The 27,064-nt window shown below is 35.0% G+C and overlaps 1 protein-coding gene across 2 annotated transcripts; it reads right to left on the bottom strand.

Annotated features, from left to right (window-relative positions):
* Nucleotides 1-3,106: 3,106 nt before the first annotated feature.
* Nucleotides 3,107-23,234, bottom strand: LOC133287633 (U-box domain-containing protein 33-like). 2 transcript variants are annotated; one of them, XM_061485279.1, is made up of 10 exons: nt 22,399-23,234; nt 16,137-16,258; nt 15,915-16,036; nt 6,797-6,901; nt 6,465-6,532; nt 6,043-6,428; nt 5,750-5,887; nt 5,018-5,545; nt 3,907-4,671; nt 3,107-3,565 (listed from the first exon to the last, which is right to left on the bottom strand). In XM_061485279.1, the coding sequence occupies exons 1-10, from the start codon at nt 22,580-22,582 to the stop codon at nt 3,383-3,385; spliced, it is 2,601 nt and encodes an 866-aa protein (XP_061341263.1). In that variant the 5' UTR covers nt 22,583-23,234; the 3' UTR covers nt 3,107-3,382. The 2 variants fall into 2 exon arrangements, with proteins under 2 accessions (XP_061341263.1, XP_061341262.1); XM_061485278.1 differs by having other exon boundaries at nt 6,043-6,532; nt 22,384-23,234.
* Between the last annotated feature and the right edge of the window lie 3,830 nt (nt 23,235-27,064).

Below are 27,064 nucleotides of genomic sequence, written 5' to 3'. Positions count from 1 at the left end.
AGAGATCATGGAGGGGTCCACTAAAAAATTAAATAAAACAATATTAAAAACAATGAAATTTTTGATGTATCTACCGGAAAGGAAATAACTCCTCCTGAAGTGGAAAGAGAAGCTAATATCTCATAAACTATTTTCGTAATGTGATAAATAAAGGTTGGAAAAAATTATTTTATATCACCCATTATAATTATATATTTTGAGAATTATATAATTATAATATTAAAATTATTTTTTTAAGATATTTTTAATCAATTCATCGCTTTGAAACTAATTTAATTCAGGACGAGTTTCGAAATTAAGATTCTAAATCCATTTTAAATACAATATTGAGAAAAATCGAACACTCTCACCCTCCACGTCTCAAATTTCTGATGCCAACTGAGCTACGATTATTAGAAGTACATAGTTATTAAAGGTACTTCTTTTTCTCTTCAAAATTTATTGGCTGACTTGGAGTATATATTTATAGGGTTCGCTTTTTCTGTAGTTATTGCAGATAAGTTATCTACAATAAGCCTAATACGACATCGTTTTGAGGCGGAAATCATGGTGTTTTTATAATTTTAATTTATTTCAGGGTTATTATAATCTTTATAATTATAATTTTTTAATATTTCAATTCAAAAATGACATCGTTTTGGAAGTAAATGCAGATAATTTATCTGCAGTACAAAAATATTTTTCTCATAATTATAATAGATGCGATAATTTTTTCTAACAACATAAGAAAAAAAAATCCATAAAATAAATAAATATAATTAATGTAAACTATGGCGTAGTTTATTCAATTATCAGCATAAATCAGTTGTAGTTGTTTCTTTTTAGAAAACTTGAATAATAAAGACATAACTCACAATAGAATACATACTTTTTCACTTAATTAATATTTTTAAGTGAAAAATTTGATATTGTTGTTGGTGAATAGAAAAAGTATGAGATTATTTCAGCTTAATTAATATTTTTAAGTTCAAGTCTGATATATATATATATATATATATATATATATTATTGTATTAAAAATTGATAATTTTTTTTATTATCCTTATATCCATTTCGATTTGATCAAATTAATTAATTAATTGATAAAATATTGAATAAATAAAAAAATGTTTCACTAACCATTAGGGTATAAATGGGCTAGATCGGCCTACAGAGATCTACGGCCTAGCTTATATTAGATCAGACTTAGCCCTATTACAAATAGTTAAATAGAATAGACTCAAACTTTTAAAAAAACCTATTTAGAAAGCATGCCAAGAGTTTTAGGGTTCATTATTTTTATAGTCAATGTAGATAAGTTATCTACATTGAGCCCAAAACGATATCGTTTTGAGACGAAAATCAAGATATTTTTGTAATTATAATTTATTTCAGGGTTATAATAGTCTTTCTTATTATAATATTTTAATTTTTTAACCAAAAATGACGTCGTTTTGAGAGTGAATATAGACAATTTATCTACATTCACTATAGAAACATTAAAGCCTAAATTTTATTATACATGTTATCCCTATAAATCTAAAAGCCGGCTAATACCATATCATTTATTTCAAATAAAATAAATAAATTTATTTAATAATTTTAAATAATAAAATAATATTAATTTAATTATTTTTTTAATTATTGAATGTTTAATAAGGTTAAACAAACTAACAAGCTTAAACCATAACTTTTATTTTTTGAATATAGATAATCTCATAATCAATAATTTAAGCTACAAGTTAATAGACAAGATCATGCCTAAATTTTTTTGCCCACAAACTCAATGTATTAAAATCAAAACTTAATCTACCCTAACCTATTTACACACCACTGTCACCATCTTCACACGCATGCATCATATAGAATGTATAATATTCTATTTCTAACTTTGACAGGAAACAACAAATGTATCAACGTTTAATTATTCTGCCACCGTACAGTGGTCCTTCCACTTGCCACACCGTACACTACAAATTAATGTTTTAAAATTCTAATTCAAAGTTTGAATTGAGAAAACATCTGGGTCAATTTAATTTTTTATTATACATACTGGGTCAATTTAATTAATTTAATCAATTAACTGTTTGTTTGTGGGGTTTTGAAATAAAAATGTGTTTATTATATTTTATAATTATTATTTAAATAATAAACATATAAAATTTATTTTATTATTTATTATAAGTTAATTTCTAAAAATTAAAAAATTGTATCATAAAATTATTTTATCCTCAACCATAATCGAATCCAAATTTTTTGGATTAAAAATAATTAATTTATATTTCAGTCAGTTTAATTAACTGATCTATTAATATGATTTTAAAACATTGTTTAAAACTTCTAATTAACATGATTTAGCTGGCAAGTAGCAGAAACATTTAAATAAAAAATACTGAGGCACATAGTGAAATATTTAAATAAAAAAAAATATTCCAACCAATGACACATGCACCACTACCACCACGATTGTGGAATCACACGTGTACAGTTGCACGTGTGTGGGTCCCAATTGGAATTTAGCCCAATTGTTCATAAGATAGGCCTCAGCCCACTAGGGCTCTTGAGTTTCACCCAAAGAGAAAATAATAAAAAAGTACTTTATTTTGTGCTTTTCTTTTTCTCCCCAAATGATTATTTATGTGGTTTATTATTCACACTTAATCGTGGAATTTATTATTTCCTTCACAAATGATTTCACCCTAAAATTGGCTTATTAAAAAAAAAAAGACTTGAAACCTGTTCAATTTTATTTTATTAATTTTTTAAAAATTTCTTCTCAGGTTCATAATTACTCAACTTATCCAGTTGGAGTTCAACATGCAAAGCAAATGAAGAAGTCAATGCTAAAAGTCTCAAATGAAGTTAAAAGACTATTACACTTATTACAATTCACCGCCCTTTTGTGGATTTAAATCATTCTTTGTTTAACAAACTGTACTCAAGACTCGAACTCAAGATCACTAATTAACTGTAAACAAACCCGTACCATTTGGATCAGATTCTTGCAAATCCCCGTTATGTATTCTACTTTTAATAATTCATTCAAGCAGGACATCAGCAAAGGAGAAACACATTACTACATTTAAAAGATTCTTATTGAATTTACATATCATTTTTTTTTGGTGATCTGAATTTACATATCATTAATTACATATCAACTTGGTATAGTCCTTTTTCTCAGGATTAGCAACGCCATTGCCCTGCCAAATATAACTAACTACACAAAATACATATTTGTCATATGTACATCATATGCTGCTTGTTTACAATGACTGAAGATACACAAACACATAAGTATCTAACCTATACAACATGACGATTATAAACTGCGTCTCCTAGAAACTTATAAACAGGCAATCCTACAGTTTAATCAAAAAGGGAAGATTAAAAATGACAAGCTTGATCAGTGACTTTGAAGCCAATCCTGGATTGCAATGCGAATAGCATGGTTGGGAACAAGATTGTGATGTGCAAGCTTAGAATTTGTCCTTGGTGAAGTGTCATTACCATTGTTTAGCCATTCTTGTATAGCCTCAGCTTCATAAGAAAAACCATCTGCAGCCACATGTGGATCTCTCATGACTTCCTGCAAAGTAGGAAACATAATGGGGGGGAGAACTAAATTAGATAACTGTTTTCTATTCAAAGCTCTATGATTCACTGATCCATTAATTTGGAAAATCGTTGTACAAATGTAGCTAAAAAGATATATAAAAAATACAACATTGGGAATAGGTAACTATGAACTAATGCAGAAAAGGGTATCACATAAATGTAGTGTTGACATTACATAACAAGAAGCAAACCCTATGGAACAAAACTTTGATTAAATTTTCATTGAAAATTGACCATTGGGATGCTAAAAGATCATAGTTTTTGAAGTGTTCATTGTTCCAAGAGATCCTAAAAGATCATGAGGATATATACCTGTAAGATTGGACAAATAAAATATGGAGGAATTTGGCAGACCCCTTGAGAACCTAGTCCAAAGGTGTTTGTGCCTCCAGAAGAAGCCCTTATTGGTTCAAGTATCCTCCAAACATCTGAATGAAGTTCTGGCCTGCTCTTTCTATCAATCTCACAACACCTCAAAGCCAAGCGAGTCAACTTCTCAGCTTGCTCAAATGGCCAGTCTCCAGCCAAAGGATCCAAGAGAGATTTCAACTTTCCGGCATCGAATGCACACTGCACTTCCTTTTTTAATCCCAAGCCTGGTTTCCCAGTCAACAATTCTAATAGTATGATTCCAAAAGAGTAAACATCTGACTTTGGAGTAAGTTCACATGTAGAAAGGAATTCAGGATCCATGTAGACAAAAGATCCCTTTGGATCAGTTATCCAAAACTGTGTAGTATTGTTAGCAGCACTCTCTTGACAAGATAATACACGACAGATTCCAAAATCGCTAAGCTTACTAACAAGGTTTGCATCAAGGAGGATGTTGGAGGGTTTTAAGTCACCATGCACTATGCTGTGAGGTTTACTGGCATGGAGAAAAATGAGAGCAGAACATAGTTCTGCAGCAATGCGAATACGAGTTTGCCATGATAATGGAGGTGTATTATCCTTGCAGCTGAGACGATCTTCAAGGTTTCCATTGGGTAGATACTCGTAGACAAGAGTCCATGATTCTGGGCAGGCTCCTATAAGTGTGATAATATTGGGATGCCTTAACTTGCTCAATATCTTAACCTGATACAAAACCATAAATTTGGGTCAAAATATATACTTGTTTCACTACAAATCTGGACAAGTTACATTTCATAGCTGCACGCGTAACAACTTACACATTACAACCAACTTACGATATTTCAAGGGGAATGTTATACTTATCACTATTTTAGGCTTACCACTCTTATTACCTGTTTGGTTGTCGTCCAACAATAACCAAATGGGTAGTAAGAGTGGTAAGCCTAAAATGATGATAAGTATAATTGCTCCCATATTTCTGATTGTAAACACTACCAGCTAAAATCGACTATTGTTGACCAAAATTGGATGATGTTGAAAATATCAAACAAAACTCAAACCATCCTACCTCCTGTTGAAACTCCGAGGGTCCTTGCTTGCTCTTGGGGTCCAACGTTTTTATAGCCACCTCCGTGCGACACAGGATACCTTTAAATATACTTCCATATCCACCTTCTCCAATCTTTAGGGATGGATCGAAGTTACTTGTTGCTTCTTTGATCTCTGGAAAAGAGAATTCTGAGAAGAGTTGAAGAAAATGTGTGCTTGAGGCCTCTCCTTGTTTACTCTTTAACTCCTCAGCCTCTCTCAAAGCATTATCTCGCTGCATTTTCAAATCATCTAGTTCATTCTTGTAGTTTTGTAATAGATCTGCATCAGATGTCATTTTCTCCTCCAACTCCTTTATCATAAGTTCAGTTGATTCAATTTGATTTTCCAGTGATGACTTCTGATCCAGTGCAAGTCGGAGTTCCTCATTAACTTTGTCTCTTATGCTCCTCATATTATCAAGTTGTTCTTTTGCTTTCTCTAATTCTTCCTCCAACTCTTTCCTTAGTCTCAGCTCTTCTTTATACAAGACTTCACTGGCTTTAGCCTGTCAATTGGGTGGTTCAAACATCATGGTTAAGGTTAACTCATACAGCCTCCACTTTCTTATTTAACACTTCAGATTTAATAAATGCTTTACCACTTACAATAATTTAAAAGCAAGAAAACTGGATAAAACAATTAGAATTAACAATTCACATCATAAACGTGATGTGAATTAACAAGAAGAACTCAACAAAAGAATAGTTACCCTGCGTATAGCATCAATGGCATTTTTTTGAGCTATCCCACTCGTAACAGTTTCTTGATATGCGTCCCGCCTAGCATTCTCAGCCTCAGCCATAGCTTGTTCAAGTTGATCATAGAGAGTATCATCCATTCCCCCATCCTGTTAGAGTATCATCAATGGCATTCAGACTCTATTAATCATTGCAAATTTACAAATTAAAAATGCCAGTCCATCAATTGCTAAAACTCAACAAGAAACAAGCACATGCCCCACAGCAGACACAAAAATTCTGAAAGAGGAAAAAGTATGTGTACCAATACACTAGGAGGTGATGAGTGATGAAGATCCTCTTTAATCAGAGAAAGGCCACTCAAACTCAAGTCTAACACATTCTCACTGCCTTCACTAATCAAATATGTGGTCAATGCTGATTCAACTGAAGCACTATCAGAGCACACTGAGAAAACTGAAGAACTCCATCTTGATAACCCATCTGACTCATCAGAACATACTTCTCTACTCAACCTGTTCTCTAGAGTTGCAAACCCTTCCGGAGAAACAGCTGCAATGCTCCTTCCATATCTATCATTGATAGACCTTACTCTACTTATTAACATTTGAGCTGGACTAGTTAGTTTCACCCAATGATTTTGCCCAAATGTAATAGATTGAGATTGCCGACCCTGACTAGTTTGGGATACTGGCGATATTGATGTTGATGTTGATGTAATAGAACCCGAATTTGGCATTTGATGCACCAAAGTAGACATGACCTCAACATTACCTCTATACAAAATGCAATCCCTGAGTTGATGTGGTATTTATATCAGAACCAGAGATAACATAACAAAGTGCAATGACATTATTATTGGCAAAGTGCAGAAAATGATACAAGTTCAAAGAAAAACAAAAAACAAGAAACAAGGTTTGAGAAATTATTAAGTATAGAACTCAGTATTCCTAGCTAGGCAACTAGGAAGCTTCATCCAAAGTTGCATTTATCATAATGTGACAGACACTATATCTATATCCCTTGTACATAACATAAGTATTCATAAAGTAACATACCTTGTGTGTATAAGGTTCCCTTTGCAGATATATTGTATATTACAAGAAGGTGGAGCTTGTTTACATACATAGATGGCTTTCTTAGATCTGATGTCTGTCATTCTCCTGCAATGTCATGCAAATGAAGCTCATTGAAAACATTATACTACTTACTTCACCATAACTCAGGAAAATATTCAACCTATTCAACGCAGGTGAAGTTGACATTAATAGAGACAAAATATCTACAGCTATCACATAAAACGATGGGACCCACCAACTTAATTTTTTTTTGTTGGATTACAATGGTAATCGAACACTACACTACATACACCTAACCCAAATCCCACGTCACTAGGCTAACCCCAGTGGTTAGCCAACATGACTTTTAATATATCTGTAATAGGGATTTTGTGAGCTGTAACATGATATTCATTTACCCCATAGTTTTATCATCAGAATTTATGGTCCATGGTCCATTTGAAAAGCTCCAAACCCCAAACAGATAATATGGTAAATTAATGTGTTGGTGAAACGCACCTTATTACTAAGGAAAAAAAGAAGATTTGTTTCGAAAGCTTCCCCGAGAGAGAAGCTCATTTATTTTTCTCTCTCTCTTGTCATTCTCTGTTCTTCATATCCTGTTATGCAATTTTTTTATTTTTTATTTTCATTTGCTTCCTTCTCTCTCAGTTCCAAGGATCTTTTATAAAACTTTGATTAAACGTTAATGGGCTATCCATTCCTCTTTTTTTCTTAGGATATCCATATGCATGAGAACCTTTTCGGATTTTTTTTTTTAAATTTTTGTTACTGGGTACAAAAACGGATAAAAGTTGGCAAAATTTGGTTTATTTCTTTATTGTTCACGAGATGAATCGGTTTAATTTTTGTGTTGGCCAAGAAGAAAAAAGAATAAAAATTTTTACCACCACCATCATCCTAACAATCGCCGCCATTGTCGCCGCGGTCGTCGCCACGCATATCCTTAAAAGTGGATTTAGAGGTGATTTTCTATAGTTAGGGAAGGTGCTACAATGAGGAGTTGCTCCCTGCCCCTTAAAAATGCTTATATGAGAAATTTATCTTAAATCATGATCCAAAACTTTGAGAAATTTAGCCCAAAATCATATGAATGAGTTGTTTCATCTTAACCAGTGATTTCAAATTAGAGTATTAGTATATAGTTGTGTTAAAAATTTGATAGGAAGAGCCTTTATTTTTTATTATTAATTTATTTTTAAATAATTTTATAAAGTCTTGTCAAAATATTTTTTGGTATGAAGAGTTATGGGAAATAATTTAGCTTTAAGGGAATGATGATGATAATGACATATTTTATTGTTATTATTATTGTTTTATGAATTTTATTGTTGATTAATAATATATGTATGAGAAATAAATATTTTATATTATAATTGATTAATTATAATTTCATGTGTTATAGATTTTTATATAGTAAGATTATCATATTTATAATTGGTAATATTATTAATTATTTGAAAATGTCATTAAGAATTTAATCATGAAATGTTGAAATTGAAAGTACGAGAATTTTTAATGTTGGAAATGAATTCGATATGAATCAAGATTGATTTGTTAATATTTATATGGGATTTGTAATTGTTATGTTACAGGAAACTTATTGCATCACGCTATAGAGAGATTGAAAACCGTGTCTCAAATGTTTTGATTTTTTATTTTTTTTAAAAGCAATGAGACCCACGAATGTTGTCTCTGCAGCAAAATGAAATTCATTCGTGTTGCATTACATTTCGTAATCCCTATTTATATATACTATATTAAAATTTCGTTTAGTAGGAGTAAAGATGTGGCCAGCGGCGAAGCCAGCAAAAAATATTAGCCCATCACTTTTTCTATTTTGCATAGCTATCAAATTTTAGCTTCTACCCTTACCAAATTCTAAAAAACTTGAAAACTAACTAGGCTTCACTGTAAGTAGCCACACCTAATTATGTATATAGATACTTTATTCGAGCATAATAAAATCATTCATTATATGGAGTCACTATATATAAACAATTGTAACCCCCTTTCCCGTGAGGTAATATGATGTTACTTGATTTGAGAATGGAGAAATTTATTCATTAAATAAAGGGTTTTATATTTCTCATTCAACATGAGAATTGAATTCTCATGTTGTAGAGACAAAAAGTATGTGAGACCCGTATGTTAGAAAAAATTATGTGTAGGATCCATGTTGGCACGAAAATCGAAGTGTGTGTAAGAAAATTTAAATTCTCATGTTAAATGAGAATTATAAAACCCTTAAATAAAATCGCTCCTAGGGAAAAGGTCAACCTTAATGAGGTGAAACACCTCACTCGTGAAAACCCTTCACTAGTATATACTTTGCTTCTCTTCTGATTCATTGTGATTACTATTTTCTCATCGAGTTTGTGTGACTCATCTCTTTTCTATTCAGATCACTATGTAGCTAATGAACTTGCTGCTAGGAATTGCAATTATTATCTGTAACATTGTTTTGATAGGTGTAAGTAAGAACCGAATTTTTTTATTTCTATTTTTTTAAAAAGAGAGAGATAAGTATAAAGGGTGAAAAATAACTTCCCTCCCATGACCTTCCCTACCACCATAAACCATTGGTGTCTCTCGCTCCCTACTAACTCTATCACACTACCTAACACACCATACTTGTTCATCACTTCTTCTTTTCAAGGTTCTGACCTCAAGAAGAAACCACTTCCTCAATCCAATTTGCATGTCAATTCCCTACCCTTCTCTTTGGCCATAGACTACCAAAAAGGAAACCACCACATCAGTCTTATCTCTTCCTCTCATCTTCTTTAGTAGTGGACAACAATCACCAAGAATAAAGGTCATTTCCTCTCGAGTCTTCCTCGCTGATGCAGCTCGCTCCAGCGAGTATATATGCATCATATAACTTATCATGTAATCTTAGTTGTCAATATGATCAATATTTATCTGTTTTACTTGTTTAACTACTATTACCAGTGAAATGGAAGCAGCCACAACCTTTTAATTTTAAGACTTGGTGTTAGTTGTTAGTTGGTTAATTTTGTTATTTCTTTCTTGCAGTTACTTTCTTTACACGTATCAGCTATTAGTTGATGTATATAAGCTGATATTTGATACGTTTTACCTTCAATGAAAATACTATTCAGTTTGCATATTTCCTTTCTTCCTCTTGCTTCTTCTTTCTCCTTTCTTTCTTCTTCAACTTTAATATGGTATCAGAGCTCATTTTGGGGCTCTGGTAACCACTAGCTTCCGCACAAGAAATTTCTGTTATTGTAAATGGATTCTTCCTTACAAACCGCACCTTCCTCTCGATCATCTAGTCCTTTTTATGACTTTCAAACAAACCAGATAAACCCATATTTCTTGCATGCAAATGAAAACCCATCACTGGTGTTGGTATCCCCAGTTTTTGATGGCAGAAACTATCATACATGGGCAAGATCGATGAAGATGGCCTTGAAGTCAAAGAACAAATTAGGTTTGTAGACGGAACCTTTTCATCCCCATTAGAGGAATCTGATCCTCTGTTCTTGGCATGGGACAGATGTAATACCATGGTGCTATCTTGGTTGCATCGTTCCATTGCAGAGTCAATAATCCATTCGATTGTATGGATGGAGGTTGCGTCAGATGTGTGGAAAGATCTTGCTGAACGATTTTCCCAATCTGATGCATTTCGAATTGCAGACATTCAAGAAGATATGTATAAGCTGAATCAAGGAGCTGATACAGTTACTCAATTTTTTACCAAGCTCAAGACATTTTGGGACGAGTTGGATACATTACAACCGTTACCAAAGTGCAAGTGCATTCCCAATTGTGCATGTGGCTTGATGATGCAGACGCATGCAAGAAACAACAGAGAAAAGGATCACATCATTCGGTTTCTACGTGGTCTTAATGATAATGATCAGTTTGCTGGTGTTCGATCTCAGGTGATGTTAATGGATCCTTTTCCAAATATAAATAGAGTTTTTTTATCTAATTGTTCAACAGGAAAAACAGATTAATGTTGCAACAAAAGAAGATGTCAAAGTCTTCTTGAACACAAATGAACAAGCACAAACTCATGGTCAAGGATTCTTGAATAGAAATGAGCGACCACCCACTCGTGGTCAAGGCTCGTATAGAGGAAGAGGTTACCCAAGTTATGGGAGAGGAAGATCAGTGCCGGGAAAGGTGTGTACCCATTGTGGAAGGACAAACCACACAATTGAAACCTGTTTTGAAAAACATGGTTACCCTCCAGGCTATAGAGATAGAATAAACAGAAGAGCAAATTTGGCTGTCTGTGATTCTGATGATTTCTTTGAAAATCGTGGAAACTTGGATGAAGACAGAAAGCAATCCAATGAATCTTTTCATTTTACCAAAGACCAATATCACAGTCTGCTAGGTCTGCTTCAATTGCCACAAGAAGGTGGAACTCATTCTGCTCATGCTGTCCAAACCAATGCAGTATCTTCAAACACAGGTAAAAATAAATTCCAATGGATCCTTAATACAGGGGCTACTGATCACATAACCCACTGTTTTGAGTTGCTTTCTTGCCCCCAACAAATCAATCCTATCCCAATTAGCCTACCTAATGGTGACCAAGTCTTTGCCACACATTCTGGTAGCATATACCTATCATCCTTACTTGTGTTATCAAATGTCCTGTATGTTCCAAAGTTCTTTGTTAACCTTATTTCCATTACCAAATTGCTTCATGATTCAAACTGCCATGTCATTTTCAGATCACTAACATGTTCCATTGTGCAGAATACAACTGGGAGGATGATTGGCATTGCTAGTCAGTGTAACAACTTGTTCATACTTACACTACCAAATGACAATTCTGATAAAGAAAACCAGAATAAAAGCTGCAATAACACAGCAACTGATTCAACTATCTGGCATAGACGCTTTGGACATTGTTCTTCTTCAACATTACATAGCATGTCAAAGATTTTTCCTTTCATTTCTTGTAATTTTCAACCTGATGTTTGTGACATTTGTCATTACTCCAAACAAAAACGTTTGTCTTTTCCTTTAAGTACTTCTGTTTCTAAGTCATCTTTTGATATCATACACATGGATATATGGGGTCCTCATGCTGTTACCTCAATTCATGATCACAAATACTTTTTGACAATTGTAGATGATCATTCTCGATTCACTTGGGCAATGCCAATGAAAAATAAAGCTGCTACTCGATCACATATACACAACTTTGTTTCTTATGTTGAGACTCAATTTCATGCCAGTATTAAAGTAATTCGAACAGATAATGGTCCTGAATTTCTTTTGAAAGATTTTTACAATTCAAAAGGCATAATTCATCAAACATCATGTGTTGAGTGTCCTCAACAAAATGGTATTGTAGAACGTAAACACCAGCACTTGCTAAACACAGCTCGAGCATTATTCTTTGAATCTAATGTACCAAAAATCTACTGGTGTTATTGCATAACTCATGCTGCATATCTTATTAATCGGCTTGTTACTCATGTCCTCACCAATAAATCCCCTTATGAATGTCTATATGGCACTGTACCTTCACTTCTTCATCTTAAAGTATTTGGTTCCCTATGTTTTGTTTCCACTCTTACTCACAACCGTTCAAAGTTTGCAGCTCGTGCCAAGAAGTGTACTTTCCTTGGTTACAAACCAGGTACAAAAGGGTATGTTGTTCTTGATATGGAGTCAAATCTCATTTCCACATCTCGAAATGTTATTTTTTATGAGTCTCATTTTCCTTTTAAAGAGTCAAATAATTTTGAGAGTTATGTTCCCTTCTCCATTCAGTCATCTGATACTAATTATGATGGTATTCTTGACACAACTCCTCTGACCATTGATTCTTCTCATCCACTTCACCCATCTTCCATAGTCTCTGCTGATCACACTATACATGATCAGACTCCACATACAAATTGTATCCCAGTTGAACCTAGTCTTCGAAGATCCACAAGAACAAAGTCCAAGCCTCACTACTTAACAAAATTTCATTGTGGTTTGTCAAGTATAACAAGTGCCAATGCATCCTCAGGTTTGATTTCTGGTTCCCCTCACCCTTTATCCAATGTTCTTTCTTATGCTAAGTGCTCACCTTTTTACACAAGCTTCTGTAGCAATATTATCAGTGAAACAGAACCAGCCACCTATAAACAAGCAGCTCTTCTTCCTCATTGGCAAGAGGCTATGCAGAATGAAATACGAGCATTGGAGAGGAATAACACCTGGTCCATAGTTGAGCTACCTCCTCATAAGAAACCTATAGGCTGCAAGTGGATTTACAAGATTAAAAGAAAGCCAGATGGATCTGTTGATAGATATAAAGCACGCCTTGTTGCTAAAGGCTACACACAATGTGGAGGAATTGATTATTTTCAAACCTTTTCACCGGTTGCAAAGATGACCACAGTTCGTACTTTACTGGCTATAGCTGTAGCAAAGGATTGGCACTTGGAACAATTGGATGTAGATAATGCTTTTCTACATGGTGAACTTCATGAAGAGGTTTTTATGTCTCTTCCACCTGGTATCCAGTCTATAGTTCCTAATGCCACTTGCAAACTTCAAAAATCCCTCTATGGATTGAAGCAAGCAAGCAGGAAATGGAATGTTAAACTTACTCAATCACTTCAATTATTGGGATACAGTCAATCCATTGCAGACCATTCCTTATTTGTTCGACAGTCTTCTCATTCTTTTACAGCACTACTTGTTTATGTTGATGATGTAGTTCTGGCTGGTAATGATGCAACAAAAATTACACGAGTAAAGACTGCTCTTCACAATCAATTCCGAATTAAAGATCTTGGTCCCCTCAGATTTTTTTTGGGTTTGGAAGTTGCAAGATCTTCTCACGGCTTAGTTCTTAATCAGAGGAAGTATATCTTGGAGTTATTAACAGATTCTGGTCTTCTAGGAGCTAAGCCAGTTGCCACTCCTCTCAATGCTTCTGTTAAACTACAGCAGAATCAAGGTACTCCCTATTGTGATCCTTCTGCCTACAGAAGACTTGTTGGTAGGCTCCTTTACTTAACAACAACTCGACCTGACATCACTCATGTTGTTCATCAGCTGAGTCAATTTGTTTCTAATCCCATGGATGAGCACCACACTGCTGCTTGTCATATTCTGCGTTACTTAAAAGGCTCACCTGGCAAGGGTCTTCTATTTCCAGTTTCTAACTCTCTTCAACTCTCTGCCTTTTCTGACAGTGACTGGGCATGCTGCCCATATACACGCAAATCTGTCATAGGTTCTTGTATTTTCTTAGGCAATTCATTGATCTCATGGAGATCTAAGAAACAAAGCACAGTTTCTCGCAGCTCATCTGAAGCTGAATATCGAGCACTTGCCTTTGTAACTTGTGAAGTTCAATGGATGGCTTATCTCCTCAAGGATCTGCATCTTCCTTTAACCAATCCGGTTTCGATCTACTGTGACAATCAAGCTGCCATGTATCTTGCTCATAATCCTTGCTTCCATGAAAGGAGTAAGCATATTGAAATTGATTGTCATATCACTAGGGAGAAAATTAATTCAGGTCTCATTCGATTGCTTCCCATTTCTACTCATCACCAACTAGCTGATGTGTTTACCAAATCACTGCATCCTTCTCCTTTCAAAGAGGTCATTTCCAAGCTGGGGATGTTTGATCTTCATCTCCCACCTTGAGGGGGGCTATTACCAGTGAAATGGAAGCAGCCACGGCCTTTTAATTTTAAGACTTGGTGTTAGTTGTTAGTTGGTTAATTCTGTTATTTCTTTCTTGCAGTTACTTTCTTTACACGTATCAGCTATTAGTTGATGTATATAAGCTGATATTTGATACGTTTTACCATCAATGAAAATACTATTCAGTTTGCATATTTCCTTTCTTCCTCTTGCTTCTTCTTTCTCCTTTCTTTCTTCTTCAACTTTAATAACTACCATTAGTAATTATTCATTTCCTTGAAGATTCAAGTATACATCATAGTTATTGGTATGTTACTTAAGAGATATCAGGTGCCATAGTTATCAGTTGATAAATGACGCCTTGCTGTGTTTGAACTCAATACACATATAGGTTCATAATAGAAAGACACATACAATAGCTATATTCAAGGTCTATGAGAACATACACTAGCTTTAGATTACTAGTGTTGCTTGTATATAATATATGTTCTCCTATTTTAAAAGGTTTGCAGTGTATTTGAATTTTGAATTCAGGGATCTATATATAACAAGGCACAATACTAGCTGAGACATGCTTTTGAATCATGATAGATCATGATAGATGGTTTTATGATTTATTGTGATTTATATCTCACCCATTTTATGGGACCCATTTCAGTTGAGAAGAAAGAAAGTGACAAACCACATAACTCTTGACAATACTCACTCTGGATAATGTTTTGCTTGTTGACATACTCTAATCTTTTGACAGCCTAATTAGAATAGTTGGTTTAAATTCTCAATTTTTGGTGTTAGCCATGTATTGTATATGGTTGAGACATGTCCATGTATATACTTATGTATATTTCAGTCCATTTATATAGTTTCTAGTGTAAATGTTATCATTAGTTGGGGCATTACAATAAGCTTCCATAGGATATTGATTTAATTTCAGAACTCAAAGTATTATGCATCAATAAGAGATCACCTCTTCAAATTATGTTGACTTGTACTTATGAGAAATATATCTTTCATGTAGTATAAGACAATTTTGTATCATGCGAACACAAAAATAGGTGAGATCCATTCTTTTTATTTCTCTCTCTTCTTTTTAGCGAGTCATACCCTTTTTTTGTGTTTTGCACGAGACAATTATCTCTAATTGTCTCCTACAACATGAGAAACATATTTTCACATATTTTCTATTAATTTTTTTTACGTTTGAAAGATATATTCTCTGTATTGTTATTAGTGGCTGGTAATGTATACATTGTACATGTTTATCATTTTTATGATATTAGAAATTATGTCGAAATCTTGATAAATTTTAAAGTATGCGTTTTATAATTTTATTTTCATGTTATTGTGAAGTCTAAACTAGTCACAACAAGAGTTTTTGGTTAACTTAATTTGTTCGGTGATCATGACTTGAAGAGCTTTTGGTGGATTAAAGCTGATTTCTTACCTAGAATAGTACCTATCAGTGGCTGCTCCCATTACAAGATTCTGTATGTTATATTGGGAGATGAGTTCTAGAATTCCTTTTTCAATGCAATCCATTTCAATGTGCAGTTTCTCTGCCACCACCTGTATCAGATAAACCATTACTCAAAAATTAAATAAGTTTTGAAATTAATACTCTGCACATACAATGGAAATGGACAGAGTTACAATTAAGAACAATTACCCCCATTTTTTGACAGGTAAGAACATAGTCATCCAGAGTCTTGTGCATGTCTTGTCTTTCAACTTCCCTGTATGCTAGAACTTCCTGCTCTTTCTGTGCACTTACTGGAAATTTAGCACCCACTATATAAACAACCAAATTAAACAGGTTAAAGACCCTTATAAGAAAATGAAATTTGTATCAATGAGAAATACAGCATGGCATAGTAACCATTGTCTATAACTAACACAAATTAAAGCTAAATTTGGTACTAAAAATTAATTGCTCTAATGATAAACCGTAAGTCATATAAATATTCAATCACTAGAATTTAAACAAAACTAAACTAGAGGACGAGTTTCGAAGCACTGGTAAGATTGTTCCTATTCAAACTTGGAAGCTACAACCCTCACCCCTACTTTCAAAGTTGTCAAAATTGAGTTTTTACATTAAAATGAAAAGGGACAGTAGAAACGTATACATTGAAGAAACGACACGAAATGTAAAGTTTTTATTTTTTAATGTCAAGATACAAAATTATATACACATATGCATTTAAAAAAAGAAATCACATAAGTTACTATTCAAAATTTAATGAATAACTTTATATTTAAAATATATAAGTCACATAACTATATAAAACATAAGTCTAAAAATCCAAAAAGAGTTTAACAACTACTGTAACCAAGTTCAAAAACATCAAAAGAATAAAGTTTAATAACTCCTAAATTATATTAATTGATTCAAATTCAAAACAAGGTTTTTTTTTTGTTTTAAAACAAAACCGGGTCATGCGTTAAAAGTTGACCCGGTTCAGTCTTTGGGTCTAAGTAAAAATATAAAAACTTGTGTTTCTACCGTTTTTTCGTTTTTACGCGGTGTTATTATCCCTTTTTACTAAGAAGGGTTTTTACTTTCGTTTTGACACTTATGACTACAACAAAAACCTTAAAATATACGTATTTAGTGTCATTTTTGACAATAGTGCCTACCCTGACAAGTCCAAGAGTCTTGTGCACCAGGATGTACCCCTTTTTACCCCCTTTTAGAATTTAAACAAAATCCAACATGGGAAACTTATGACTAGAGATAAACTTGATATTTCAACTGTGTGTTTATCTCATTAATTGGTAGCCTTTAAATAGGCGAACATACAATAAATGGTAACAACGTAACAGACTAAAACAAATAAATACTCTATCTAAACAGTCCTACGGTTACAAAGAATTCAAACAATATACATTACAAAGAATTCAAACCTACGGTTACAAAGAATTGAATTCAAACAATATACGTTACAAAGAATTAAAACAATATACTGTTACATATAATCTCCAACACTCCCCCTCAAGTTGGAGTATGTAAGGATGAAATGCCCAACTTGGGAAGAAAACTAAGAAGCTCGCGTTGTCCCAAGGCTTTAGTAAACAAATCAGCAAGTTGGGAACGAGAAGGCACATGAGCTGTTGTAATATGCTTGGCTAGAATATGGTCACGTACAAAGTGGCAATCTAACTCAATATGCTTGGTACGCTCGTGAAACACCTGATTCGCTGCAATGTGTAAAGCAGCTTGGTTATCACAAAACAATTCCATAGGACTTGAGTGAGTGACCCCAAGAGAGGTGAGAAACGACTTGAGCCACACAATCTCTGTTGTAGCTGCAGCCATTGATTTATACTCTGCTTCTGCAGAAGAGCGAGACACCGTTACTTGTTTCTTGGTCTTCCAGGATACAGGTGAAGAACCTAACATAATAAAGAAACCAGTGAGAGATCGTCTGGTAAGAGGACATGAAGCCCAATTCGAATCACAATAGGCATGAATTTTTAGGTCACAATCCGATTTGAGGAGAAGTCCTTGACCAGGATCTCTCTTTACATATCGAATAACCCGGAGAACAACCTCATAATGAGCTAGGCGCGGTGAATGCATGAATTGAGAAAGGATATGAACAACATAGCTCAGGTCGGGTCTTGTGATAGTGAGGTAAATCAACTTACCAATGAGTCTTCTATACCGTTCATGGTTCTCATATACTGGTCCGTCATCCAAGGCAAGACGATGATTTTGTTCTATGGGGGAAATCGTCGGTTTACATCCACTGAGCCCGGAATCATAAAGAATATCCAGGGCATACTTACGCTGACATAAAAAATATTCATTTCTTGCTGCGGGCAATTTCAATACCCAAAAAATATTTCAGACTACCCAGGTCTTTTATTTTAAAACATTGATTCAGATACTCCTTGACTGCAAGACAAGCATGTGAATTATTACCTGCTAAGATGATGTCGTCGACATAAACTAAAAGTGCAAGAGACACCTCCCCTTTTTGCATAGTAAAGAGCGTGTAATCAGCTTTTGACTGAACAAATCCATATGCCGTCAACGAACTGCTGAGTTTGGAAAACCAGTTTCGGGGTGATTGGCGCAAACCATACAATGACTTTGTAAGACGACATACTTTATGCTTAGACCCAGTACTGAATCCAGGGGGAATCTCATGTAAACTTCCTCACTTATTTCTCCATTCAAGAATGCGTTATGAACATCAAGCTGGTGCAACTCCCAGTTTCTTGCTGCAGCCACTGCAAGCAATGTACATACACTCACCATCTTTGCCACTGGTGCATAAGTCTCACTGTAATCTTCTCCGGCAATATGATAATTACCTGCAATCACCAATCTTGCCTTATACCGTTCCACCGTTCCATCAGAACGATATTTTATTTTAAACACCCACTTGCTTGGAAGAGCACGCTTCCCTGGAGGTAAATCCGTGAGGCACCAAGTATGGTTGTCTTCTAAGGCTGTGATTTCAACCCTCATAGCTTCCACCCATCGGGAGTCTCTCATAGCATCTTGAAATGTACGTGGTTCATGACCTGTGTCAATAGGTGCAACAAAATCTTGATGTTGCTTAGAAAAGTTAGTGAGGCTAAGATAATTGCACATAGGATACCGAGTACCTGAGGTGACATTGGTTTGAGTAGGGAAAGATGAAGGAGTATGTGTTTCAGCTACTTGACATGCATAGTCCTGCAAATAAGATGGCTGCTTCCTGTTACGGTGCTGGCGAGTGACTGTTTGACGCAGATTTGCTTCCAGCAACTGCTGTTGGGTTGATGCATCACTAGAACTCGAACTTCTTTCTAGTAAGGATGACTCCCTAGCGGCAACTTCGTTAGTTGGTGTTGCTTCCAGCAAAACACTCCCCCTATCGTCCAGAGGAACACATGATCCACTAGGTGTTGGGCTGTCATTTGATGCATCAGAACCGTCATGGACAATTTGGCCTTCGTCAAAGTAATTTGGCTCTGTAGGCACACGAGAATTTGGTGCAGAAACAGATTGTACTGGAGCTTCGCGAAAAGGAAAATATTTTCAAAAAATTTTACATCCCTGGACACAAAGCTTTGTTGCGCTTCTATATCAAACAATCTCCAACCTTTCTGCCCTATTCCATATCCGATGAAAACACATCGTCGCGAACGTGGAGCAAACTTGTCAGTTGGTTTCGGTCTTGTATTAGCAAATGACAGACAACCGAACGTGCGCAAGTATGTATAATCTGGTTTAACTCCATGCAATTCTTCATGTGGTGACCTGCCTTGGAGAACTCTTGTAGGTGTTTTATTAATTATATGAACAGCAGCAAGAATACTCTCCTCCCAAAAATCAACAGGGAGATTTGCATGAAACAGTAAGGCACGTGATACATTAAGGATGTGACTATGCCTCCTTTCGACTCTCCCATTCTGTTCAGGCGTATAAACACAAGTTGTTTGTTGCAAAATACCTTTTTCATTCAAGAGTTTCACCATGTTATTAGATTTGAGCTCAGTACCATTATCAGACCTTATTATTTTTACGGTTTTACCAAATTGGTTCAGAACCATAGCAAGAAACTTGCACATCCGATCATAAGTTTCACTTTTATCGGCCAACATAAAAACCCATACATGCCTACTATAGTCATCCACCACAGTTAAGAAATAACGTGCACCAGAAGAAGAAGAATTTTGATAAGGACCTCAAGTGTCACAATGGATTAAATCAAAACATTCTTTGCTGCGAGAAAAACTTATAGGAAATATTGATCTAGTTTGCTTGGCACGATGACAAACTTCACATGCCTTACATACTACTTTATTTTGCAAAGCTTTAAATTCTGGAACCAGAGATAAGATATCATAGGACGCATGGCCTAGCCTGTTGTGCCACAAGTCAATTGACTCTCCTGCTTGAACTGCCGAAGCTGAAGCACATGAAGGCTGAAACACATAGACTCCTTCATGAAGTTCACCCAAACCAATCTCCCTCTTCAGCACTTGGTCCTGCAAAATGCACTTTTTATCAGTAAATGTAACGCTTCTGCTCTTGGAGTGAAGCAATTGGGAAATAGAGATGAGATTGCAGCGTAAGTTAGGCACATATAAAACATTTGACAAGCTGAAGTTTGTATTAAACACCATCGAGCCTTGTTTTGCAGCATAAGTAATAGAACCATTTGGTAGAGTCACAGATAGAGGGGGAATAAGTGTAATGTCAGCTAATAAAGCCAAAGTGCCTGTCATATGACATGAGGCCCCACTATCAATGAGCCATTGAGAATGAATACGCTTACCAGATAATTTTTCATGTGACTGAGGCTGGTCTACCAATGTTAACAGTTTGTTCACAATTTCTGGGGTCAAAACGGAGTGTGCAGCAACTTGAGAAGAGGCAGAATGGGAGACGTCTGGAGGAAGAGAGTTAGCAGCAACTGGGTGTGAGGCATCCATTGCAAACGTCGCATGAGCATGCGTATAGCGTCCTGCCGAACGTCCTCCCCTTCCTCGTCCGCGACCAGCACTCCTGTTTGGTGGAAAACCATGAACATTCCAGCATTTGGAAGGGTCGTGATTGGTCCTGCCACAATGAGGGCAAGGTATTCTGTCTTGTGGTTTGTTAGGAACCATCCGCTGCTGCATGGACGTGTCTGACTACTTCATGGAATCGGTTTGGGCTGGGTATCCCACTACCTGACTCCTCTCATCTTGAACGCGAGAAATACTACGATGGGTCTCCTCTTGAGTGACAATTGCGTACACTTTGTTGACACTAGGAAGAGGAGAAGTGTTGAGGATATGGGATCTCAGATTGCCAAATGTAGATTCATCCAGCCCCATCAAAAATTGATAAACGCGAGCATGCTCTTGCTCCTCCTCAATTGCTTTGGCAATGGCACACTTATCACCACAATCGCAAGACTTTTCCTTCCAGATCGTCCCATACAGCCCTGAGTTTGGTGTAATAATCACCAACGCTATCTCCATGTTGCTTGATATTGGCTAAACTGGATTTCAGTTGATACTGTCTTGGAAAGTTTTGCACTGCATACCTTTCCTCTAGGTCATTCCATAAGTCCTTGTCGTCATCAAAGCACTTGATGAATGGTTGAAGTTTTGCATCAAAGGTGTTGTGAATCCAACCATTGAGCATCGAATTGCACATCTCCCAGGCGCGCCACTCTTCGGCATCATCCTCTCCTGGTTTCTTGATTGAACCGGTCATAAAACCCAATTTGTTTTTCGCCTTCAATGCGTTTTTCATGAGCTTGGCCCAGTTGTCATAGTTAGCCTCACCACGCAACATGACAGTCGTTAACAAGAGACCTGGACTGTCGGATCCAGCCAAGTAAAATGGCGAACTAGGATCAGTTGTTTTGGACTTGCTGCCACCACCTGGTGCCATGTTAAATGAACCAGCTTTCGCACTGAAAGAGAATGCGGAAACGTGTATACTAGGATTGCTCTGATACCAAGATAAACTTGATATTTCAATTGTGTGTTTATCTCATTCATTTGTAGCCTTTAAATAGGCGAACATACAATAAATGGTAACAACGTAACAGACTAAAACAAATAAATACTCTATCTAAACAGTCCTACGGTTACAAAGAATTCAAACAATATACGTTACAAAGAATTCAAACCTACGGTTACAAAGAATTGAATTCAAACAATATACGTTACAAAGAATTCAAACCTACAGTTACAAAGAATTCAAACAATATACGTTACAAAGAATTCAAACAATATACTGTTACATATAATCTCCAACAACTAGGCTTTCTAAAAAAAGGCTTGATAATCTTAAGGGCCCTTTTGGGTATTAATTCAAATCACTTGGTAATTTTCTAAAATAGTGGTCATTAAGGAAATATATACCAAACATATGTTGCAAACTATAAATACACATAGAGAAGCATATAAGCACACACATGTTGCAAACTTACGCAAGGGGATCATAGGTGCTGGCACATGAACATGAAGAACGCAAATCTTCTTTCCTCCAGAGTTCTGTATAGCCCATATCAGAGCTGATTTGCTATCTTTCAAATATTTTGCAACAGCAACATATATTATGTCATTAACCACAATTGGATTGGGCTCCTCTACAATTTCTCTCACTGTGGTCATGATTCCAGGGACCCCAATATCCCTAATTGAGTTCACAGAACTGAAGCTGTGTGGATTGCAAACATAGGACACACCACAGCCATGCCAATAGATCAAGGATGGTTGAATAATTAAAAAGTAACCTTATAGCTTCTCTCTCAAAAGACTCTTCCACTAAGAACACACTTCCTCTACTGAAGCAGTGTTCCCTTTTATAGAGAAAATCACATCTCAAGACTACCCAATTCAACTCTCTCTCTCTCTCTCTTGTAGCCAAAAAATACAACTTTCTTTCTCAACTATTGGGAATTCTCTTATCCAAAAAAAAAAAAAAAAAAAAAAAACTCTCAAACCCACAAAAAATTCTTTCTCTGGAATTCAAAAAATCCAATCTACTCTATTCTTCTCCCAGAGAATTGATAACCAAAATCTCTCCCTGCTGAAAAAGAATTCTCACTCAACCAAAAAGAAAAACAAAGAACAAAAAACAAAAGATTCAACTTTTCAACTATCTAGAATTTGCGCAACCCCAACATAGGTCCCTCAAATCTCTCTTTCTAAGTCACCCAATAGAAACAAATATAAAACATGTCCATTATCATGAAAAGGTTCATAGGACAATAGAAAAAGGAAGAAGCCTTTTTCTGCAGGTGTTTATGTAAAAAGGTCTCTCTTATCTTCTTCTTGACGAATAGAAAAGAGTGACCTTGTCTTGAGCTAAATTCACTGCAGCATACAAATACAAGGACGCCAAACTAATAAAGTAAATGACATTACACTAACTTACAAAATGTCACTTTCACGCCAAAAACTATTCTTATCTTATATTTCTACACATTTTTTTGATAATTCTATTTTTTTTTCTTTTTTTTTTTAAGTGGTAGAGCTCGTAAATTTATCTCTATAATATGAGATAACTTATTTACTTTAACATGAGATTAATAAAACACTTAAATTAAATAGTATTACTGTTGAAACATCATATTTAAAGCACAAAAGTGACGAAAAATTCATACGCTAATTGGATATATCATGATTCATGAGCATAACAGTATATAATATAAAAGATGCCATATTAAATTTTGAGTTATTATATCATAGTTTTTTTTTTATTTAATAGTGTACATCTATGAAACACCGACACTTCAAAATCCCTAATGTGTCGTGTCCGACACTCACTGACACTCACTGACACTTCCCGACACTCCAATACTCATTACAAAGACTCAAAAAAAGGTTTAAAGGTTACGTTGCGTTGCATTTTGAGTTCCAACTATTAGATTCGTTGGATTACGATTACTATTTTATTAAGTTTAATATAAACATTTGAGATATCTTATGTTTCTTTGCAAAATTAATGGATATTATAAGTTTAACTTTATTTTTTTGTTAAATTATTGAATATTAAATATAATATACACTATATAAATTAAAAATATTATATAATATCAAAACATGTCCTAACGTGTCGAAATTTAACATTTTTTAAAATTAACTTGTCGGAGTGTCGTGTCATGTCGTACCCTGTAACACCCCGTATATATCCGGTAATATTATCATATCATCGTATTAAGCTGCGATTAATTAAAAATGCGAAATATCTTTTTCTTTTCATTTATTACGTCATTATCATTTCCAACTTGCTTAATTAATCATTTAAATAAAACCATGCTCGTACATAAATTGCAAAAGACAGCTAACTGAAATACCTTATTAATTAAACAACATAAATATGTCTCTAGACACGGAACTACAACACGTAGACCGGACAAATCCTGATAGTTTGTACAACTCAAGCTAAAAAGTACTAACAACCAAGTGGCATGGACAAACCACATGCTCATCCGAATAAGGCAACAAAGCCCAACAAGTCTCAACTATAGCAACAATATAATATAAAGGCGGAAAACATAAACAACATCCAAATCCAGTCATGCCAGCATATAAACAGTAATATTATCAACTAAGCTCTGGCATCCTGCCGCTAGAGGCATCAGCCCCCATACTACCTGAACCTGAAATAAGCGCCCCAAACGTGGGGTGAGATCTCTAACAAGAAATCTCAGTAAGACAAGGGATCGTCAAGGATCTTCCACCTCAAGCTCACTTACATGTGCAATATAAGTTCCAAAACAGTTTAACAATATCATTTCCAAAATAGTGCAATGCAGCAGATAATCATGTCATGTGTGTCAATACAATAATCTACTGGCCAGAGAAATGTAGGAATACGTCTATTACCCACATAGTACGCGCCCTGCCGTACCTACCTTTAGGATACCATCCCATCGGGTGAACACCACATACATATCATAAGCCATTGCACAATATAAGCTCAAAAGCATTTCAATATATATCAAAGCATGTAACACAACAAGCATATAACCATATTCCCATGGGACATGGTGGAACCACAACTTGGCTAAACCGATGACACGAAAGCTTACCTCTTAAGCTAACTATCCAATCCAAGAGTTCACAGCTCAAAGTCCAAACACAGCAAAATCACAATCTGTTATGGACCAATAATATATCAACAATCATACTCTACAAGCATACAACATAAAGACAACGCCTTTCCTTACGTTTTACGTCTTAAGGCTTCACACAAGCCACAAGCCCTTAATCACTTGATTCTGACTTAGTTCAATTATTACAGAAGTTCAACTTCCTCAATCTAGGGTCCACAAACCCCCAAACATCAGTTCTGGATGAACAGTAAGCTACTGTTCCTCGCAAACCCAGAATATCCGGATATTTGTCGGGGACATATCCGGATATCAATACCCGGATATCAAAAGACCCGATATCCGGATATCAATATTCGGATACCAATATCCGGATATCCATATCCGGATATTTCACGACAGAATGCAGTTCTGCATTTCGTGAAGATATCCTTCAAAGGTTCCACTTTTAACACTTCCAAACGTTAAAGCATGCATCTTTACTCTGTTTTAAGTTCACATACTAGTGGGTTACTTGTTTAACTCATTAAACATATCAAAACATTAACTTTAACCCATTAAACTCATGATCAAGGTTGGTGACACTTACCAAAGCTCAAAACTCAGCAAGAAAGGCTCTTGGAGCTCACCATACCGCCTCTACAGTTCTGACTAACAAGGCACACGAAAAATACCACACAAGATGAGTTCTTTCTCTACAAGGATCACACTTTGAAGCTCAAAATGCCAACCCCAAGCTCCCACAAGCCAACCCTCAAAGTCAGCACCTCCACACACTCAACCAGAGGCTACAACTCAGTAAGGAAGTCACTCACAACCTCACAAGACCTACCCACACAAGGCAATGGTGTTTAGAGATGAAGAGATGAAGCAAAGGTGACAACTTGGTCACAAAAATGGTGAAGAAAGGCCATGAACCCAAGCACCTGCTGACCAGCCATCAACAACTCACGTAGGATCAGAATCTCTAGGGTTTTGTACCCAAAGAATAAGTATATATAGCCCACTTAAGCCTTTAACACACAGTATTAACATTAATTGCTACGCTTAGCATTTTAGTCCCAAACTCAGGATTCTTAACCTACTAAATTTTACAAGAATTATCATATTTTTCTTATATTTTTCGCAACACCTTTCCAGTACGCACTTTTTATAGCCACTATCAGTTCCTGACACCAGTTCTCATTATTATAACTTGAAACTCGTTTTACAAGTCCTATATATTATTCTAGGAATTATCATGCTGACTTTTAACTTTTGTGGACTCGTCAAAGTATTTCATTTCCCTCAAATGAATATTACCTCCGAAAAACTGGCCATGATTAATACTTGGGTTTTGTTAAATAAAAAGAGAGAGGAAAAAAGTGGTTTTTTTTTCTTCTTCTTAAACACAAAAAGAATAGTTCTTCAAGTTGCATATGTCGTTTCGTTTCCATGTACAGCAACAGCGCTAAAAAAAAAAAAAAAAAACTTAAGTTTAAGGGAACGGATCCACTTACCACCAAAAAAGTTTACAACTCTTACAACCAATTTAATTACCGTTGATTTCCGTCAATCTAACGATTATAAATTAATAACATTTATTGTGTCACATTTATTAATTCCCAATAAATTATAACCATTAGATTGACGAAAATCAACGGTGATTAAATTAGTTGTAAGAGTTGTAAACTTTTTTGATGATAAGTGGATCCTCTCTCTAAGTTAAGTTTAAATATAATTTTATCTTTATAAGTGCCTTTTATTTTTAATTTGATTGTTATAAAAGAAAGTTTGCAATTTGATCCATATATATTTTGATTTTAATCATTTTCATCTATTTTTAATTATAATATTGTATGTTAAATTTATAATACAATAAAATTTAAGGATAAAACTAAAAATGAGTATCATGTATAGAGACTAAAAATAGAATATCTAGTTTCTACATGTGGTATTTATTTTTAAATTTGATACTTATATTTTATTGTAATTTAAAGTTAATTTAATCATGCTATTATAACAATTAAAATAAAAAAATGTAGGTTTCTTTTTG

The sequence above is a fragment of the Gastrolobium bilobum genome, unplaced genomic scaffold (assembly GCF_033153095.1).
Source record: "Gastrolobium bilobum isolate Gb01-03AN ecotype WA unplaced genomic scaffold, APGP_CSIRO_Gbil_v1 utg6021, whole genome shotgun sequence".
NCBI classification, from domain to species: Eukaryota; Viridiplantae; Streptophyta; class Magnoliopsida; order Fabales; family Fabaceae; genus Gastrolobium; species Gastrolobium bilobum.
Note: the sequence above shows the minus strand (reverse complement) of the source record. Positions and strands in the feature narration are given on the sequence as shown.

Coding starts and splice junctions, on each gene's coding strand:
- LOC133287633 (XM_061485278.1), bottom strand. CDS start 22,582: ATGACCACAGTGAGAGAAATTGTAGAGGAGCCCAATCCAATTGTGGTT. Junction 16,037..16,136: donor TTACCTGTCAAAAAATGGGG/GTAATTGTTCTT, acceptor TATCTGATACAG/GTGGTGGCAGAGAAACTGCA. Junction 5,546..5,749: donor CCATTGATGCTATACGCAGG/GTAACTATTCTT, acceptor CCCAATTGACAG/GCTAAAGCCAGTGAAGTCTT.